This window comes from Rutidosis leptorrhynchoides, chromosome 3 (assembly GCF_046630445.1).
Source record: "Rutidosis leptorrhynchoides isolate AG116_Rl617_1_P2 chromosome 3, CSIRO_AGI_Rlap_v1, whole genome shotgun sequence".
In the NCBI taxonomy this organism is placed as follows: domain Eukaryota; kingdom Viridiplantae; phylum Streptophyta; class Magnoliopsida; order Asterales; family Asteraceae; genus Rutidosis; species Rutidosis leptorrhynchoides.
This window is the reverse complement of record NC_092335.1, coordinates 520,819,718-520,840,204: the sequence shown is the minus strand read 5'-3', so window position 1 is coordinate 520,840,204 and position 20,487 is coordinate 520,819,718. Positions and strand designations below refer to the sequence as shown.

The following is a 20,487-nucleotide window of genomic DNA, read 5'->3' as shown; positions in this document are numbered from 1 at the left end:
GCGCCCAAAACGGCTTTGGTATACTAAACCCCGAGGTGTTCCAAGACGGTTATGGCATCACCCCCAAGTGTTCCAAAACGGCTATGACATCACTTGATCATCGTATGAGTATAGATGAGCTAATACTCACACCATGTGCACAAAACGGCTATGTACACAATTATTAAGTGTGGATAGAACGGCTATGCCTCACATCTACAGTCACGAAACGGCTATGTGAATCATGGTCAAATAATAGCATTATAATAAATATATCGGGTCTACAAACCTTATGTCGCATGTAGTGCACAAAATCCGGCTATTGTGTCACTATTCCCCAAGGTGTCCAAACGGCTATCGTCGCATCGATGTGCATCAAAACCCGGCTATTGTGCACATCGCGCACAAGCAAATAAATTATATACATACACGTATAATTATTCCACTCACCTTGAAGTCTTGATGAAAGCAAGCCAAATCTGTTGCTCCGCCAATGAAACGTACCTAATCCATTATCATAATAATAAATAACACAATTAGGGTGGATTACAAACCAACCCATATTGACACCTAGTGCAATACCGACCCGATTGTACTTCCAAGCCCAACCAAAGTCCAAACTCACCAATAATCACTAAGTAGAGTGATAAAGGTTCTAGTAACGCCAAACCCAATCATAAGTGTTAAACACCTATCTTGCCCAATTCGACACATAAACCCTAATTTTGACCCAATTCCAAATTTGTCAACCAAATACACCCAAAAGGTTTCCAACACTTCCATAACCACTAAACTAAGTGATTACACCCAAAATCAAAGCCTAATCATGGCCAAAACGTCAACCAACCCAAAACCCGCCAAGTACCAAAAATAACTAGTCACAACAACCCACTTCATCATCTAAAAGGGTTTCACAACTAAACAAGCTCAAACCCTAACTTGAATATCAAATCAACAACATGAAATTCAGAGTTGAGACTTACCAATACCACCAATATGTTGTCGTTGACGAGATGAACAACTTTAATACTCGAGCTTTGACCCGATTCACTCTTCCTCTTCTCCAAATGGAGCTTTCTCTCACTAAAACACTTCCTCTCTCCAGGGTTTGAAGATGAGAGTGTTGGTGGGTGAAATGTGATCCACAAATGAGATTGGATCAGTTTTAGAGGCTCAAAACCGACCCCCAAGTGAAAAGACTCAAATACCCTTCATTAAAATATAAAAAATTCCAACAGCTGGCCTGTCAGGCCATTTGGACGGTGTCCAAAATGGCTGGACGGCGTCCTAATGCACTGGGACTGAAACAACACTTTGTTTTGCTCATAACTTTCAAACCGTAGCTCCGTTTTTTATGAATCAAATATCGTTGGAAACGTAATGAGATTTACTATCCAATGGTAAGGTTTTAGAACATCAAATCTTACTTTATTTGGGATCCAAATATACACTTACATGCCTCGTAATTCGAATGACGTCCAAAACAACGCGTAACAGAAAAACGGGGTGTTACACTTTCAACAAAAATAACACACGTCTTCTTATCTGCACAATCATACTATCCACCCTTCTACCACCACTCGGTGTTTGTCTTCGATACGGTTGTCGCTGCATGCTAAGTACTAATTTCATTGTGCAAATGAACTGTTTGTTAAAATGTTGAACTGAGATTTATCGTTTATTTTCATGTTGAGTTCTTTATTTGTTTAGCGTTGACTATTTTGGGTTTTTTTTCCTGAGATAATTTATGCTCTCTTTGCCATCCTTTGTGTTACTCCATAGCGTAATGGTGATCGTTATGAGGCTCATGCTTATTCATGGTTAATTGGTTCTGTTTGCAAAGGGATATACGTTAATTTTAGTATGTGATTTGTTTGTGATCATGTTTATGAGTCTATTATGATGTGATGTTTGATCAAATTGTTTGCTACTATGGTATGATGTGCTAGTTTTAGCTTCTAAATGTGTTTTTTAATTTGTACATTTCAGTACTTGTAAATGTTTTGAACTTGATGATGAATTGTGAAAGTGTTTATATCTTTTTGTTGTTATTGACTTATTGTGATTCATGATTGATGACTCATATGTGCTGTTATAATTACATCTTTATAAAAGTACTTTTCTTCTCCGGGTTGTCAATAGGGAAAACCGACTGATTACTCTCGCAGCCAATACGAATTAAGTTTCCTCCTAACGTGTGTATGGGTGACATATGATCGCGAAGGTAATTAAGTTCCCTCTTAGTGATGATGATACCGGCGTTCGAAAAAAAAGTGTAAACTTTTTGTTATACTACAACGTGCTTCTTTACTTTTGTATTATTGGGATAAATGTTATATATGGATAATTGGGTCATTCCTTTTTTGTTTACTTGAGACTTATTTGTTGACCTAACTTAGGGTGTGTTTGTTTGCTTCTGAATTGAACCATTCAGATCTGAACACTGAATAGTTAAGTATTTATTATGTTTTATTTGTATCTCCGAATGAAGTGTTGTGCTGAACGAGAGAAAAAAATCCTCTGAACCATTCACCTTTTAATATCTCTCTAAACCGTTCAGTGGTTGCATTTTTCCCTTAATACCCATTTTATTTCTCTTTTCTTTTAATCCTCACATCTCTTCCCTTCTTCCTATCGATTGAACTTTCACTAGGTAAATTCATACTTCCATCATTTTTCTTTAAAACCCTAAAGTTTATTTAGCTCTTATACTATCTACATAATAAGCTTTGATAAGATTGAACAATGGTGATTAAAACATATGAACGAGAACAATTGAACTCATCTGTTTCATTGAAATGAAAAACGTAATTACAGAAAGAAGCCCTAATCTCCTTTTATGACTAACGGGGTTAACTGCCACTAACAGAACAACTAACAAACTAACTAACATCAGACTAATTTACAAAACTGAACCTTCAAGAATTATAAATTATAGAATACCCCCTGAACTCTTGTATAACACTAATACTCCCCCTCAAGTTAGGAAGTAGATGGACAAGATACTCCTAACTTGCGAAGTAAAGAATTATGCTGCTCCACACTAACCACTTTAGTAAATACATCAGCCAGCTGTGATTTAGTGTGAACATAGGTAGGTTTAACAGTGCCATCCTTCAATTTGTCACGCACATAATGACAATCAACTTCAATGTGTTTAGTGCGAGCATGAAAAACTGGATTAGCTACTATTTGTAATGCAGCCTGATTATCACACAAAAGCTGTACAGGACCTAAATCATTTATCCCTAGATCTTTTAATAGAGTGACTAACCAGGTTATCTCACAACATGTCAAAGCCATTGCACGATATTCAGCTTCTACTGATGATCTAGAAACAACTCCTTGTTTTTTTGATTTCCAAGACACATGAGAATCACCTAACAAAATGCAATATCCAGTTGTAGATCTTCGAGTCATGGGACAACTAGCCCAATCAGAATCACAATAGGCTTTAAGTTCAACAGCAGAATTATTAGCCAACAAGATACCCTGTTCAGGAGCAAGCAAAAGGTATCTAAGCACATGTTTAACAGCCTGCATATGTACTGAAGTAGGTGACTGCATGAACGGGCTCAACAATTGCACACTATAACATATATCTGGACGTGTAATTGTGAGATATATGAGCTTGCCAATGTACTTTCTGTACACTTCTGGATCCTAAAGAGGTGTTCTAATGTCAGCTTGCAACTTTAGAGTGGGATCTAAAGGAAGTTTATAAGGCTTATTATGCAACACCCCAGATTCTTTTAATAGATCTAAAGTATATTTCCTTTGTGAAATGAAAATACCCTGTTTTGACTTTGCAACCTCCAAACCAAGAAAATAACTAACTTGCCCTAAGTCTTTCATAAGAAATGTTGACTTGAGTTGACTTTTCAATTTTTCTATATGATCTTTACTGTTTCCAGTAATCAAAAGATCATCAACATACACCAAAATGGCTGTGAATTGTTCACTATCCTTTTTTGTGAACAATGAATAATCAGCCTTAGATTGAACAAATCTAAAAGATAACAACGCACTTGATAATTTTGCAAACCATTGCCTTGGAGCTTGTTTTAATCCATAAAGAGACTTCTTCAATTTACACACTTGATTCAAAGACCTTGTTATACCATTATCATTCTGAATTTGCTCCCCCTTACCAACATATCCCAATGGCATTTTCATATACACCTCTTCTAATAAATCTCCATGTAGAAAAGCATTTGATACATCCATTTGACATATATCCCAATTGTGCATAGCTGCAATAGCAAGTAAAGACCTTATTGTAACCATCTTAGCTACTGGAGCAAAAGTTTCAGAATAGTCAACTCCTTGTCTTTGTCTATTTCCATCTAGAACAAGTCTGGCCTTTTTTCTATCTACACTACCATTTGCCTTAAGTATGGTTTTAAAAATCCAGTGACAACTAATGGCCTTTTTCCCTACTGGTAAGCTAGTAATTTCCCAAGTACCATTTTCCTCTAAAGCTCTAAGCTCAACATTCATAGCTTCACACCATCCAACATCATTGATGGCTTCTTTAAAATTAGTAGGATCAATAGTAGCCAATAAAGCAGTGACATATGAATGAAATACATTATTAATGCAAGGAGAAGACACCTGATTTGCTCTAGGAATATGACTTAAGATGTAATCTTTCTGTCATACAGGTGGTTAAGATGTCCTAGTTGACCTTCTAGGATTCAGTACAGGTGCAGATGCAGATGAAGGAACAACAGGAGGAGATTCTACCTCTTCTGGTGGAACAATGGTGTGTGTAACATCAGGTGTATGTAGAACATCACAATCATACACAACATCCTTATTTGAACTGAAGATAGGCAATGAAGGTGTTGGTTGAAGAAAATGATGAATACTATTACTTGAGAAGGGAAAAATATTCTCATGAAAAATAACATCTCTTGACACAAACATGGAATTGTTGAGAAGATTTAATAACTTGTAACCTTTTTGAGTAGAACGATAGCCCAAAAATACACATGGTACCCCCTTTCTTGAAACTTATCAACAGTTCTGTTAGGGTTATATGCCATAGCAAAACACCCAAATACTCTTAAATGATCATAAGTGGGAGATTGATTAAGTAATACCTCATATGGAGTTTTGTTATTGAGAACAGAAGAAGAAAAATGATTTATCAAGTAAACAGCAGTAGTAACACAATAACCCCAATATTTCAGTGGTAACTGAGCTTGAAATCTTAAAGCTCTGGCAATTTCCAAAACATGCCTATGCTTTCTTTCTACTCTACCATTCTGCTAAGGTCTATCTGTACATGATGTTTGATGTTCTATTCCCAAATTTGCTAAATACTTTCCCAACTGTCCCTTAAAAAACTCTAATGCATTTTCTGACCTCACAACTTTGATATCTTTCTCAAACTGCTTCTTAACAAACTTCAAGAAAGATTTAAACATAGCAAAACAATCACTTTTATTCACAAGAAAGTATACCCAGGTAGCTCTACTGCAGTCATCAACAATGGTGAGAAAATATCTAAACTTACCTTCAGTGACAACCTTATATGTGAAAGGACCCGTTCATATACATTATAAACGATTCACAATAGTTGATTACATCGCGAGGTATTTAACCTCTATATGATACATTTTACAAACATTGCATTCGTTTTTAAAAGACAAACTTTATTCACATCTAAAGTTGACGGCATGCATACCATTTCATAATACATCCAACTATAATTGACTTAATAATAATCTTGATGAAATCAATGACTCGAATGCAACGTCTTTCGAAATATGCCATGAATGACTCCAAGTAATATCCTTAAAATGAGCTAATGCACAGCGGAAAATTTCTTTCAAACCTGAGAATAAACATGCTTTCAAGTGTCAACCAAAAGGTTGGTGAGTTCATTAGTTTATCATAATCATTCATTTCCATTATTTTAAATAACCACAAGATTTTTATTAAACATAATTCCAATAGCAGAATCCTCTCGTCTGCATAAAGGTAAAATCATTTCCAATAATATAATAGACCACAAGATTTTCATTTTTCATAAACATAATCCTCAAGCAGAATCCTCTTGTCTGCATTAAGGTAAAATCATTCATATGGTGAACACCTGGTAACCGACATTAACAAGATGCATATAGAATATCCCCAAAACAGAATCCTTTCGTCTGTATAACAGAATCCTCTCGTCTGTATAAAAATCGAAGTACTAAAGCATCCGTACCTCGAATGGGGTTTGTTAGGCCCATAGATCTATCTTTAGGATTCGCGTCAATTAGGGGTACTGTTCCCTAATTCTTAGGTTACCAAGCTAAAGGGGTGATATTCGATTTCGATAATCCAACCATAGAATGTAGTTTTGAGTATTTGTGTTGATTTCGTCAAACATTTATAAAAACAGCGCATGTATTCTCAGTCCCAAAAATATATATTGCAAAAGCATTTAAAAAGGGAGCAAATGAAACTCACAATACTGTATTTTGTAGTAAAAATACATATGACGTCATTGAATAAGTGCAATGTTGGCCTTGGATTCACGAACCTATATTAATTATATATATTTATATGTTTAATCAATATCTGTCTAACAATTTAGGTCAAGTCGTAGTGTATCACAATCCTAATGCTCGATACTAAATATGCAAAAGTCAACAAAAGTCATATTGACCAAAATGTCTTCCAAAATTTATACATGATTATTATATAGTTTAAATATAATCGTTTTATTTATTTAAATATTTTTAATAGATTTTATTAAAGTGAATAATATAGATCTTTTATTAATAAATAAAATTTTATATTAAAATTTATATAATAAAAATATACTTTTATATATCTTAAGTAATAAAATTTATAAAGTTCATTTAATATCATAAAAATAATATAATAGGTATTATTAATGTAATTATATTATACGTAGTAAAATATCTTTGTATCACATATTTATTTGATAAAATAATATTGATAATAATAATAATAATAAGTAAAAGTTGTATTATTTTGTAATAATTATTATTATTCTACTAATAAAAATAACAATAATTATATTTTCTAAAAATGATAAAATGATAATTTTTATTAACAATAGTACTAAAATGATAATAATAATGATGTTTCATATTAACAATGATATTTTTATTAAAAATAATAATTTTAGTAAAAATGATAGTTTTAATATTAATAATACTTTTAATAATAATAATAGTAAAATAATGAAAATGATATTTTTCCTTTAAATCAATATCTTACAATATCTTAATTTCATCATGATACTCATACTCATTATTTCCTAATCGCTTCGTTTAATAGCTTTTAGTCGTCTTTTATATCGCGTTCATATTAATAATAATAATAGTAATCATAATAATTAGATGTTACTAATATTAGTTTTAATTATAATAATACTAATAATAATAATAATATTAATGATAATAATAATAACTATTTGAATGATAATAATAATAATAATAATAATAATACTAATTATAACCTTAACGATAATAACGATAGTAATAATAATAAAATTAACAATAATATCTTTTATTAATAACGACAATGATAATAATAATAATAATAATAATAATAATAATAATAATAATAATAATAATAATAATAATAATAATAATAATAATAATAATAATAATAATAATAATAATAATAATTAGATTATAACGACGATAATAATAATCATTTTTAATAATAATACAAAAATTCAATTGACTATAACTTCTAAACCGTTCATCGAAACCATTCGATATCTAAATAAAAAGTTCTCAAATTTTTGCTAGCTTTCCAACGACATGCATATCATATACCTCATCTTAATAGCATATGTATTTAATTCAAGATTCGACATAACCTATCTAACGACAATAACGAACGTATAAGCATGCATAATCCTATATATATACTCGAGCACTAGTCAGGGATACACTAATAATATATAAAAGTTAAGTTATGAGTGCTCACGTATCAATATTGAGATTCAATATTGCATGAAAAGTACGTAGACGCAACGGAGATGATAAACACTAGTTTGACTCACGAGCAATACTCCCGAACCATACCCATAACCTCCATAGCTATAACCCATAATTTCCTTAGCTCTATCCCGCTCGAAAAACAATTTCGAAATCACTCGGACAGCACTCCGTCGTAATATTTTATGTATACTAATAATATCTTGAAATAATACGGAGTAAATATATATATGTAAATCGATTGAGAGAGTTTAGAGAAAAATATTTACAAGTTTCTATGAAATAATGAAACCTATTGAATTCTATTTATAATAGACTTTTGAATTATTAAAGTGAATTATTAAAGTATGAATTATTAAAGTGAATTATTAAAGTATGAATTATTAAAGTGAATTATTAAAGTATGAATTATTAAAGTGAATTATTAAAGTTAAAGTAAAATAAAAATAAAGTAAAGGTAAAGTTTAAGTATAGTAAAAGTAGAAAACTATGTACGTATAATACGCGTATAAATATATATAATATTAATTTAAATCGTTATATATATTTAATAAAATAACATATAAATATCGTTATCTTTATCATACTGGTTAAGTAATGAGTTGTCAAAAGTGGTTCTAGATATTTATAAAAGTTATATACGTTTTAATAATAAAGTTCTTTTTAAACTGAAAATAATTTTGTACGTTTGAAACTAAATCAAATAAATATGATAATTTTGTTTTCCAAAACTAAATATATTTAAGAATCATTTTGTTTAAAGGTTAAAATAATGGAAATCGTTATATCATAAAACGTTTTAGAAAAGTAGAATCATATATATTCATAATAGGTTTCAAGTTTTTAAATTATAGTCTGTTAGTGAAGCATGCGATAAAATTCAAAGGTTAAATAAAATTATGAAATCATCTTAATGAAAAATGTCGAGTTACTTAACTTATCGATATCCAACATCTAAGTTATTTACACTCCACGTTCTTACTTATAAATCATTTTACCATTTTCCGAATGTTGTCAAAAAGAATAGATTTCTTAAATCACAGTGGACCTCATAACATAGACCTGTAATCATATCACAATGTATCTAATAAATCACTCATTTGATATTATCTTCTAATTCCATCGATAAACATATTGAAACAAATACGTTCATGTAAAGTATTATACGTTTAATACTTTATTAATATTCTCAAGTTATAATATATATACATATTTATTTATATATAACGGTTCGTGAATCGTCAGAATTTGGTCGAGGTTATAATGAATGTATGAACACAATTTAAAAATTCTTGAGATTTAACTTAACAAGCTTTGCTTATCGTGTCGGAATAATATGAAGATAAAGTTTAAATTTGGTTGAAAATTTCCGGGTTATCACAATATGGCCCCCAAATATCTATGTGCACAAGTTGAAAGCATTCAGTACTATGTGAATCACTTAAACTGTAAGGTTGTTTAGTAAGTTTAGCCATAGGACATAGCATACATACATCAACATTATCTCTTACAAGTTTAGATTGTATAGAAGGAATGAGCTTCATTTTAGAGTCAGATATATGCCCAAGTCTATTGTGCCACAAACTGTAAGGCTTTACAAGAGTACTTGAATTTGCAATACAACCATCCTTTATTGAAAACAAACTAGAATCATTAACAGAAGATGAAAGCAGTTATAGCAACCTCTTATCAACTTGATCAAGAGGTACATTCTCCAGATAGTAGAGATCTTCTTTCCTTCTACCCAGTCCTATCACCTTCTTTGTTTTCAAGTCTTGGATAGTACAAAACAAATAATAGAAAGTAACCACACAGGGTTGATCTCTAGTTAACTTGGACACAGATAGCAAGCTAAACTTAAAAGATGGTACCACTAATACATCTTTTAGTACCATTAGATTCTTCAACTTAACTTTTCCAACATGTGAAATAACAGATGTATTACCATTTGGCTGTCTTATATGAGGTTTAAAGAATAAACTTGTAGAATCAATAAGACTACTAGACATAGGTGTCATATGATCTGTAGCCCCAGTATCTAAAATCCATTCATTATTTAATGAATTTTTAGAAAGTATACCTGCAGCAAAATGATGATCCAGTTCATCATCTGAATTAGCTACAGTACACTGAACCTCATTTTGTGTCATTTGTGGTAAGAACTTCAACAACTTTTCAAACTGCTCACTAGTGAAGATCACATTGTTTCCTTGAACAGCAGCAGCAGTCTTCTTGACATTATTTCCACCTTTTGGTTTAAAATATCCAGACACCTTTGATTGTGACTGCTGTTTATACTTGTAATGCCATGGAGGATATCCAATCTTTTCCCAGCATTTGTCAGGTGTATGATACTTATGACCACAAATAGTACATTTTTGATCAGAACTGACCTTGCTGTATAGGGCAATTGACTCAACAGATGTGAACATCTCTCTTTGTAATTCTTCTTGTTGAATCATTGCACAAGCAGTTTCCACATTAGGTAGAGGATTCATTAGCAGCATTTGACTCCTAAGAGCACTAAACTTATCATCTAAGCCATTTAAGAACTGAAACAAGTGTTCCTCTTCCTTTTGCTTGTTTAAAGCAGTTAGAAATGCCACAACCTCAGGAGTAACATTACTAATTCTAGACAATTCACTCAAAGAGTCTAGTTCTTCCCAAATGCACTTAAACCTAGTATAGTAGTCACTAACCAGGTTTCCTTGCTGCTCATTTGCATATGTATCTTTATGCAATTTGTATTTCCTAGAGCCATTGCTTAAAGCAAATCTCTTTTCTAATTGAGTCCAGATCTCAGAAGCAGTGCCAACAAACATAATAGACTTGACAATAGTCTCAGAAACTGAATTCATAATCCAGCTAATTACCATATTATTGCATGTATCCCATGCCTCAGCCTTAACTGGATCATTTTCAGATCTAACAACAGTACCTGTAACAAATTCGATCTTCCTTTTGGTTGACAAAGCAATTTCCATAGATCGACGCCATGATCTATAGTTTTGAGCTCCAGTCAACTTCTCTTGGATAGATAGAGATCCAGGTCCGTCAGAAGGATGAAGAAACAATGGATTTTGAACCAATTGAGGATCCATATTACACGAGGAAACGAATTATTCTTCAATTTGATTAAGCAATTCACGAACTCAGCAAACACAAGACTGAATTGAACAGCTACGTAATCGAAATTGAATCAACAATCAAAGAAAATCAACCACTGTTACGCTCTGATACCATAATAAGCTTTGATAAGCTTGAACAATGGTGATTAAAACATATGAACGAGATCAATTGAACTCATCTGTTTCATTGAAATAAAAAACGTAATTACAGAAAGAAGCCCTAATCCCCTTTTATGAATAACGGGGTTAACTGCCACTAACAGAACAACTAACAAACTAACTAACATCAGAATAATTTACAAAACTGAACCTTCAAGAATTATAAATTACAGAATACCCCCTGAACTCTTGTATAACACTAATACTACACACGCACTATCCTCTATAGAGATGTATAGACATAATTTTTAATTATTCTTCCACCAAAATCACGATTGGAATATATATGTAATCCATGTACAATAGTGAAGCTTTGATTACCTGATTTTAATAATTTCTTAAAATTAAAAAGTTTAGGTTTTACCCTCTGTTTATTATAAGTTTTTTTCTTGTTTCAATTGTTAAATATGATTTTTTTTTTTTTAATGCTTTCCAAGACTACAAGATCTATAATGTTTTTTCATGCTTTCTGGGGCTACAAGATCTGTAATGGTTTGAAACCAACTGTAGTAAATTATACTTCGTAGTTCACTATTGAGTTAACTTAGTGAAGCTCAGATGGTATTCACATAGTTGAAAGTTATAGATTTATGCCAACTACAGATATGGAATTGTTAATTGATTGCTATTGTATATTTTAAGTACTCCTAAATAAGTTTATGTATATTTAAAGTATATTCTTAAATAATTCATCAATTTAACGGATCAAACAAAAGTTTATTTTTTAACCACTAAATAATAAGGTTATAAGAATTTGCGGGCATAGCCCAACGGTTCTCCCATATACTTTATGTCATGGGATAGGGAGAGGTCATGGGTTCGATCTTTATGGATGACATGATTTTCTTTAAACCAATTGAACACCAATAATGGTGGTATATATTGACCCTATAGGGAGGTTTTACCGGATTCGTTCACGGACCCCTACCCGGAACCACTGCCCGAATGGATGTGTTCTCGGGTACCGTCGATCGGGTTTGGGTTTTCGCCCAAACGTGTGTGTTACATGCAAATGATGAGGGTCGTTGAAAGAAATGATCTACTGATGCCAAAAAAATCGCCGTTAAAAAAAAAGGTTATAATGGTAATTTTATGTCATTGAGAGCATTGAATCAGAGTCATTATCAAACACTAGTTTTTCATTCAGAATAATATTGATTCAGAGCTTTTTAACCATTCAGGACTCTAAATCATTCAGTGCTAAATCATTCAGTGCTATTAAACGCGCCCTTAGCCCACAAATTATTCATAATTAAAAAATTAAATGTATGTTGTCCCCAATATAACTTATCTTTCCAACAAAACCCTCCTCCTCTAAACTACAAAGTACTTCACATAATTATTTGGTTGTCTTTCTCTCCCTATCCTCACTTTATTTTTATTATCACAAAATTTGTATTTAGGTTAATTTCCCAATTTTTACCAACATTATGATAAATACGATTAACCTATTGAGGATCTCTGTGGGTGCAAATCAAAGTTTCACATTGGTCACATGACAAAATAAATTTATGCATATAAGTCTAAGGGGAAGTCTCTCTATTACCAAATGATTTTAAAAAAAAGGATGAAATTTTAAACTTATATTGTAAGACATGTTTTTGAAATATATCAATCCTATTAGTGGTATCAGAGCCAGGCTATAGCCGAATGTGGTGGACAACGCAGGTGGCGCACCTCTCAGCGCATGCATGCGCACCCTAGCGACGATGAGTCGCTCCTGGAGCCTTGTACCGAAATCTCCCTAATCCTGGACCCAATCAGGTGGAGAGTTCCGACCCAATTAGGTGGAGAGTTCCGAGGTTGCGGTTCTAAAGGTTGGACCGGACTATCGTTGGAGGGGAGGCCCTATGGACTTAGGTTTGAGGGGAGGTTTGTGAGAGTGCAAACCAAAGTTTCATATCGGTCACAAGACAAAACAAATGTATGCATATAAGATTAAGGGGAACTCCCTCTACTACCAATTGATTTGTGACAAGGGCTTATGATTTGTATGACTGAATATGTTTTTTGTGAATTATGTAGTTTTTTTGACAATAGAACTTAAACTCGTATATGTGACACTTCGTGTCCATATAACAAAAAGTACTTTCCAACAACATTCAACTGAATTCTTAATTGAGACAAGACCTATTTTCATTAAATTAAGTCAATCTTTAGGACTGCCGTTAACATGTTTAAAATGACTGTACATGAAATAGATAAATAAAGTGTTCGGAGCGACTCGATATTGGGTTTGGAACGTCTTTATCGACGAGCTGGGTTAGATCTTGAACTTAATGTGGCAGTTATTCAATGATACAAACTTCCTTATCTGTGTTAAAGATAGTAGATGGAAATCCAAAAATAATGAACAAAATCTCATATTTAACGGAGTTTGTTGGATTCAATTATTTGTAACCGGTAACTAAAAATCGAAAGATATTTACATATAAATACTGACACGTGTCTGGATAATAAGCATACAATTCGTTGAACCCGCGATTTTCTACAATTTATATTAACACAAAATAAATAAGAAAAATACAAAAACAGATAACTGAAAACCATCATATTCAACTACCGATGGCCGCCACCAACAACCACCGTGAACAACAATCCGGCGAGTCGGAACTTTATTCCGGATGGGCAGATTTAACTCAAGAGATTCTTCTCAACATCCTCAACCGTCTCGATTTCGAAGATCGATGGAGATCAACCATGTTTGTTTGCAAATCATGGTTTCAGGTTTCAAAGGATCCTTGTCTTCATTCTGTTTTTGATCTCGAATCTTCTTTTGAATCGCGTCAATCTGCATCTGTTCGTTGGTGGAATCCTGAATTTGAAAGGAGAATTGATAATATGATTCGATCAGTTGTCAATTGGAGCGATGGTGCTCTTGCTGAAATTAGGGTTAGACATTGCTCCGATCGCGCAATTTCACTTGTTGCTGAAAGGTATATACGCTTTTATTAATCCTAATTTCATCATTCCTTACTGAAATTTAGGGCACATTGTTTGACTCAATTATTAAAGTCAAAGATCCGCTCTCATTTTAGCAATATTTTCAGGATAATAATAATAATAATAATTAATTAGTATGTAACCTAACTTGATGAATTTATATCTGAAAGGCAAATATTTTATTTCCTGAAAATTATAGATGCAACCTTTAAAATTTCATTTCGTCTATATTTAACTTTTAATGTGTAGTGTAACCTAAATTATTATTTTTTGGATTCACTTTCGGCTCGAGTTTCCGGCTCGTTTTGCTAGCCGGCTAATCTCGAGGCGAAAATCTGATTTGCAAGCTGATTGGAGTGGTGCATGGTGAACCTATTACTTAATTGTCAACTTGACAGGTGTCCTAACCTTAAAGTATTATCGATCAAGAGTTGTCCAAATGTTACCGATGAATCAATGGTGAAGTTAGCATCTGGGTGCCCCAAACTTACAGAACTCGACATAAGCTATTGTTACGAAATTTCGCATGAATCTATAGTTATGTTAGGAAGAAAATGCACAAACATTTTAGTGTTAAAACGTAACCTAATGAACTGGTTAGACCCTTCACAGCACATAGGAATTGTACCAACGAGCTATCTAAACGCTTGTCCCCAAGATGGGGACTCGGAAGCTGCTGCAATTGGAAGCTTAATGCCTCAACTGCTTCACCTTGAACTTCGATTTTCTAAGTTAACTGCGCGAGGCCTTGGTTTGATTACTGAAGGGTGTAAAAACCTTGAGTACTTGGATCTATCGGGCTGTGTGAATGTAACTAGCCGGGATATTGCAAATTATACGGCGAATTTGACCAATATGAAGAATCTTAAGAAGCCTAATTTCTATATTCCTAGATCGGTTTTTCATACTGAGAGATATGGCCATTGGAGGCTGTATGATGAACGATTTCAAACGGATGCTTTTCGTATTTGATTTGGCAAGGAAAAGTGATGGACTTCCCTGCTTATATTTTGGTGTTTCAAACTCTCTCTTAGATTATTTGTGCATCTTATTTTTTTGTAATGGTGTTGTAATATATTATATGTTGTGTTAAAAACATCTTCATTATGTTTATGTAATTATAATTATATAACTATATCATTATGTCATGATGATTGTTGACGGTTTGCATAATTTCTGCCCTCTTTTGTTTGTTGTATCTCTACCTTTACATAATTCATGATATCTTTGCTGTTTTGCTCATTCTTGTAGCTTTTATCACCTTGGTCTATTTTACTTAGTTTAACTGTATTTTACTCGGTACTTATTTACTTGGTAATTATTAGGTATTGTTTTAATCTAATTCCTTAAGCTAAGCTGTATATTACATTTAATTTTTTATTTGATATATCCTTGCTGCTTTCTTGTATAAATTGATTTACTCCGTACTTATTTACATTTTATAGGTATTGTTTAATTTTTCGTAACATTAAGCTGTATATTAATTATCTATTAGATATATCCTTGTTGCTACTGTTATTATACTACAAGTGTTTATTTTTTTGTTTTTGTCTTTCGATCGCGCGTTATAGGTTAAGATAGACACTAGGCGTTCTCATGATTACTTGAGGTCATGTCCTTCTAGCTCAGGGGAGGGTAGGCTTACAGGGCCTAGGAACGGCAACAGGTTAGCGAAGCCGGTAAGGATTAGAGTGGGTAGTTGGAATGTGGGTACTTTAACCGGTAAACGGTACGAACTAGTTGAGACTTTACGTAAACGTAAAGTGGACATTTTGTGTGTCCAAGAGACTAGATGGAAAGGTCGGGGGGGCGGTTAAGACCAATGACTACAAGTTGTGGTTCTCGGGATCGCGGGTAGCTAGAAATGGGGTAGGAATCATTATAGGCCCACCGTATTACGAGAATGTTGTGGATGTGTGTAGGCGGAGCGATAGGATTATGTCGGTTAGGCTAGTGATTCAGGAGGTGACCCACACTGTCATTAGCGCTTACGCCCCGTTTGCGGGCCTTGGAGAAGCTGAAAAGAGACACTTCTTGGAATCGTTAGACGAGGTTGTGAGGATGTGCCCCATGGACCATCGATTAATTATTGGTGGAGACCTTAACGGGCATATAGGAACAGATGTTGAGGGATATGCGGGAGTCCATGGGGGCTTTGGGTATGGAGTAAGAAATGAGGAAGGGCTCTCTATTCTTGAATTTGCCGTTGCTCACGATTTGATTGTTGCGAATTCGTTTTTCAAGAAGACAAATGCTCAGTTAGCAACTTTCCATAGCGGGGGTCATAGTACTCAGATTGACTATTTGTTAATCCGTAAAGGGGATCTTAGGAATTGTGGTGACTGTAAGGTCCTGACTGACTTGACATGCTCCTCCCAGCACAGATTGTTGGCCATGGATTTGGTTCTCCAGAGACGGGTTACCAAGAGAGTGAGGTCCCCCCAACCTAAAATCCGGTGGAAGAAGTTGAACGGAGAAAAGGCAGAGACTTTTAAAACTTTAGTGCTAGAAAGAGTTGATGCAGGAGTGGAATTGGTATCTCATGAGGACGCAAATCATATGTGGAATTGTCTGGCGTCCACCATTAGAGAGGTAGCCAAGGAAGTCTTAGGTGTGTCTGTAGGAACATCGAGAGGACATAGGTCTGATCGTGAATCTTGGTGGCTTAGTGACGAGGTTCAAAGCAAAGTCGCGCTCAAGCAACAAAGGTTTAGGGAGCTCATCACTTGCCGGGAAGGAGATCCGATGGATAGAACTAGGGCTGAAGAGGGATATAAAGAAGCCAAAAGAGAAGCTAAGAAGGCTGTAGCCCGTGCAAAAGATAAGGCATATGAAGTTTTGTATAGGAGACTAGACTCCAAAGAGGGAGCAAATGATATTTACAGGATAGCCAAGGCTTGGGAGAGAAGGCGCAGGGATCTAGATAACATCAAGTTTATCAAAAATGAATCTGGTCAAACTTTAGTAAAGGAAGACGAAATTAGGAAAAGATGGGAAGGATACTTCTCATCTCTTTTCATTGGGGGAAGACCCGAGCATCATGAAGATCTACAAGACTCTGATATAGAACAACCCCAGAACAACATGGACTGTGGGAGGATCAACCAAGAGGAAGTACGATCGGCACTACGAAAGATGGGGAGAAACAAAGCTGTGGGACCGGACCAGATCCCCATTGAGGCATGGCGGTGCCTTGGCGACGATGGTGTTAGGTGGTTGACCGTTGACTTGCCTTTTCAGCATGACGTTTCAAAGCGCTAAAATGCCTATGGAATGGAGACTGAGCGAGACTATTCCCATATGTAAGAACAAGGGGGATGCCCAAATTTGCAGTAACTATAGAGGCATAAAATTACTTAGTCATACTATGAAGCTCTGGGAGAGAGTGATTGAGACTAGACTTCGACGCGTAATTAATGTTTCAGAGAACCAATTTGGTTTCATGCCAGGGCGCTCCTCGATAGAGGCAATACATATTATTAGGAACCTTATGAAAAAGTATAGAGAAAAGCAAAAGAACTAAGAGATGATTTTCTTAGACTTAGAAAAGGCCTACGATTGTGTTCCACGAAACTTGATTTGGAAGACCCTTAATGGTAGAAATATCCCGTGTAAATATATTAGTGTTATTAGGGATATGTACGAAGGGGCGAAATCTTGCGTTCGAACGCCGGTGGGAAATACCGAAGTTTTCCCAATAGAAGTAGGCCTGCATCAGGGATCAGCCCTTAGCCCTTTCCTTTTCGCCTTGATCCTAGACGAACTTTCGCGAGGGATACAAGAGTGTATCCCCTGGTGCTTGATTTTTGCCGATGATATTGTGCTTGTTTTCGAATCTAAGGAGGAGCTTAATAGAAGACTGGAGCAATGGAGGGTAGCCTTAGAAAGTAATAGTCTACATATTAGTAGACAAAAGACGGAATATCTTAGATGCGATTTCGATAGGAAGGATGATGACCAACGTGATGGAGTGAACATCTGCATTGGAGACCAGATCTTGCACCCACAAACGTCTTTTAGATACCTAGGCTCGGTGCTCCACAAATCCGGGAGGATAGATGAAGACGTGTTGCGCCGTATTAAAGTAGGGTGGGTGAAGTGGAGAGCGGCGACTGGAGTCTTATGCGACAAGAAGATCCCCCTTAAGCTGAAAGGGAAATTCTTTAAGGTGGCAGTTAGACCTGCCATGTTATACGGATCAGAGTGTTGGCCAATGACGAAGGCGCAAGAGAGAAGGATGGAGGTGGCAGAGATGAGGATGCTTAGGTGGACATGCGGTAAAACCTTGTGGGATATGATCCCAAATACTGTTTTTAGAGAGAACCTGAAAGTTAGAAGCATCATCGACAAGCTAAGAGAAGAACGACTTCGATGGTTTGGACATGTGAGGAGGCGACCTCTTACCGCCCCTGTTAGGAGGGTCGAGGCACTTACAGTTGATGGCGTAAGGAGAAGGGGTAGACCTACTCGTAGGTGGGAGGATAGAATAAAGCTCGACCTAAAGGATCTTCTATTGACCGAGGACATGACTTCTGATAGGAATGCATGGAGGACTAGAATTAGAATAGACGAGTAGGTTTTTTTTTTTTTTTTTTTTTTTTTTTTTCAGGTAGGTATGTGTATATGTAGGTATATGTTTTGTGTTTTATCTGGTATGTACCTTCAGGAAGACTTATTCCCCACTCATATGGGATTTGGTTTGGTGTTGCTGTTGTTGTATCTTCATGAAGTGTGTTCTATGCTTTTTCGCGCTTTGCTTCTTACCCGGACCTCGTCTTGGTATGGGTATGTATGTGTGTGCATATATGTATGTGTATGTATGGATGTATGGGTACGTTTACATGCTTGTTGGTGTATGCATGTTTATGTTTGTTAGAATGTGGGTTTATATGTTTGCTTTATGTATGTCTATTGTTGTTTATGCATGTTTCGGTATGTATGCATGTAGGCCTAGGTATGTATGCGTATGTAGGTATGTTCGTATGTATGTATGTTCGTTTGTGTGTATGTATGACGATTGTATGTATGTATATATGTAGGTGTGTATGTATGTAGGTAGGTAGGTATGTAGGTTTGTTTGTGTGTATGCGTGTATGCGTGTATGTGCGTATGTGTGCACCTAGGTATGTCCATGTATGTCTGGGTATGAATTTAGGCATGTATGTATGTATGTATGTTTGTATGTATGTATGTATGTATGTATGTATGTATGTATGTATGTAGGTAGGTATGTGTATATGGATGCTTGTATGTAGGCTTAGGTATAGAGTTTTGTATGATTGTTTGTTTGTGGTCATATTTGTTTATTGTTCTTTTAGTGCAGCATTTATTGATATGAATTGAGGTCCGCATCGACTCTAAGGTACGTTATATATATATATATATATATATATATATATATATATATATATATATATATATATATATATATATATATATAGGGGGGCAGGATCAATGGGGAAGTAACCAATCGGGGAGAAGCGGGGGGAAGGAAATTTTTTTTTTTTTCGTTTTTTTGAAAAAAAATTCCGGCATCAAGATTACACAAAAATATGAACATTTAGAAGAGACACTTCGTGATGAATGTTATTATTTAGGCGGGAAAACGATCGACAAAAATAACATTCAAGATAATATTGTTCGTGAAGAATATGAACTTTTTTTTTCATGTTTTGTGAAGTAAAATTTAGCCCGATTTAGAGTTTAGGGTTTAGGGTTAAGCGTTTGGTGTTTTGGGTTTATTCCATAAACCCAAAACACCAAACCCTAAACCCTAAACCCTAAACTCTAAACCGTTCGTGTTAAAAACTCAATCTAAATCCTAAATCTAAACCCTAAATCTAAACCCTAAACCCTAAATTTCTAAACCCTAATATCTAAACCCTATAAATCCTAATATCTAAACCCCAATAGCTAAAACCTCAAAATACGCTCGAAAAACACGATAATTGTTATATATTACTTCTTCGAGCGTTTTCCCGCCAAAATAAAAACATTTATCACAAAGTGTCTCTACTAAATGTTCATATTTTCATCTCATCTATAATGTTCGTGAACAAAGTTTTTTCAAAAAACGAAAAAAAAAGTTTTTGCTTCCCCCCGAATGGTTACTTCCCTCTTGATCCTACCAATATATATATATATATATATATATATATATATATATATATATATATATATATATATATATATATATATATATATATATATATATATATATATATATATATATATATATATGCTCTATTAAGCGAGTCAACAGTAAGCGTCGATTTATTGGCGACTTGACTGTCGTTTATAGCCTA

The 20,487-nt window shown here is 34.4% G+C and overlaps 2 protein-coding genes across 2 annotated transcripts; both read left to right on the top strand.

Moving 5' to 3' along the window:
- The first annotated feature begins 13,733 nt into the window (after nucleotides 1-13,733).
- On the top strand, nucleotides 13,734-15,280 carry LOC139898325 (F-box protein SKIP1). The gene is made up of 2 exons (XM_071881050.1): nucleotides 13,734-14,175; nucleotides 14,581-15,280. Exons 1-2 carry the CDS (start codon nucleotides 13,805-13,807, stop codon nucleotides 15,152-15,154), a joined length of 945 nt encoding a protein of 314 aa, XP_071737151.1. The 5' UTR covers nucleotides 13,734-13,804; the 3' UTR covers nucleotides 15,155-15,280.
- Nucleotides 15,281-15,332: 52 nt separating this feature from the next.
- On the top strand, nucleotides 15,333-17,443 carry LOC139901882 (uncharacterized). The gene is made up of 4 exons (XM_071884552.1): nucleotides 15,333-15,377; nucleotides 15,754-15,861; nucleotides 15,968-17,115; nucleotides 17,212-17,443. The coding sequence occupies exons 1-4, from the start codon at nucleotides 15,333-15,335 to the stop codon at nucleotides 17,441-17,443; spliced, it is 1,533 nt and encodes a 510-aa protein (XP_071740653.1).
- Nucleotides 17,444-20,487: the final 3,044 nt, after the last annotated feature.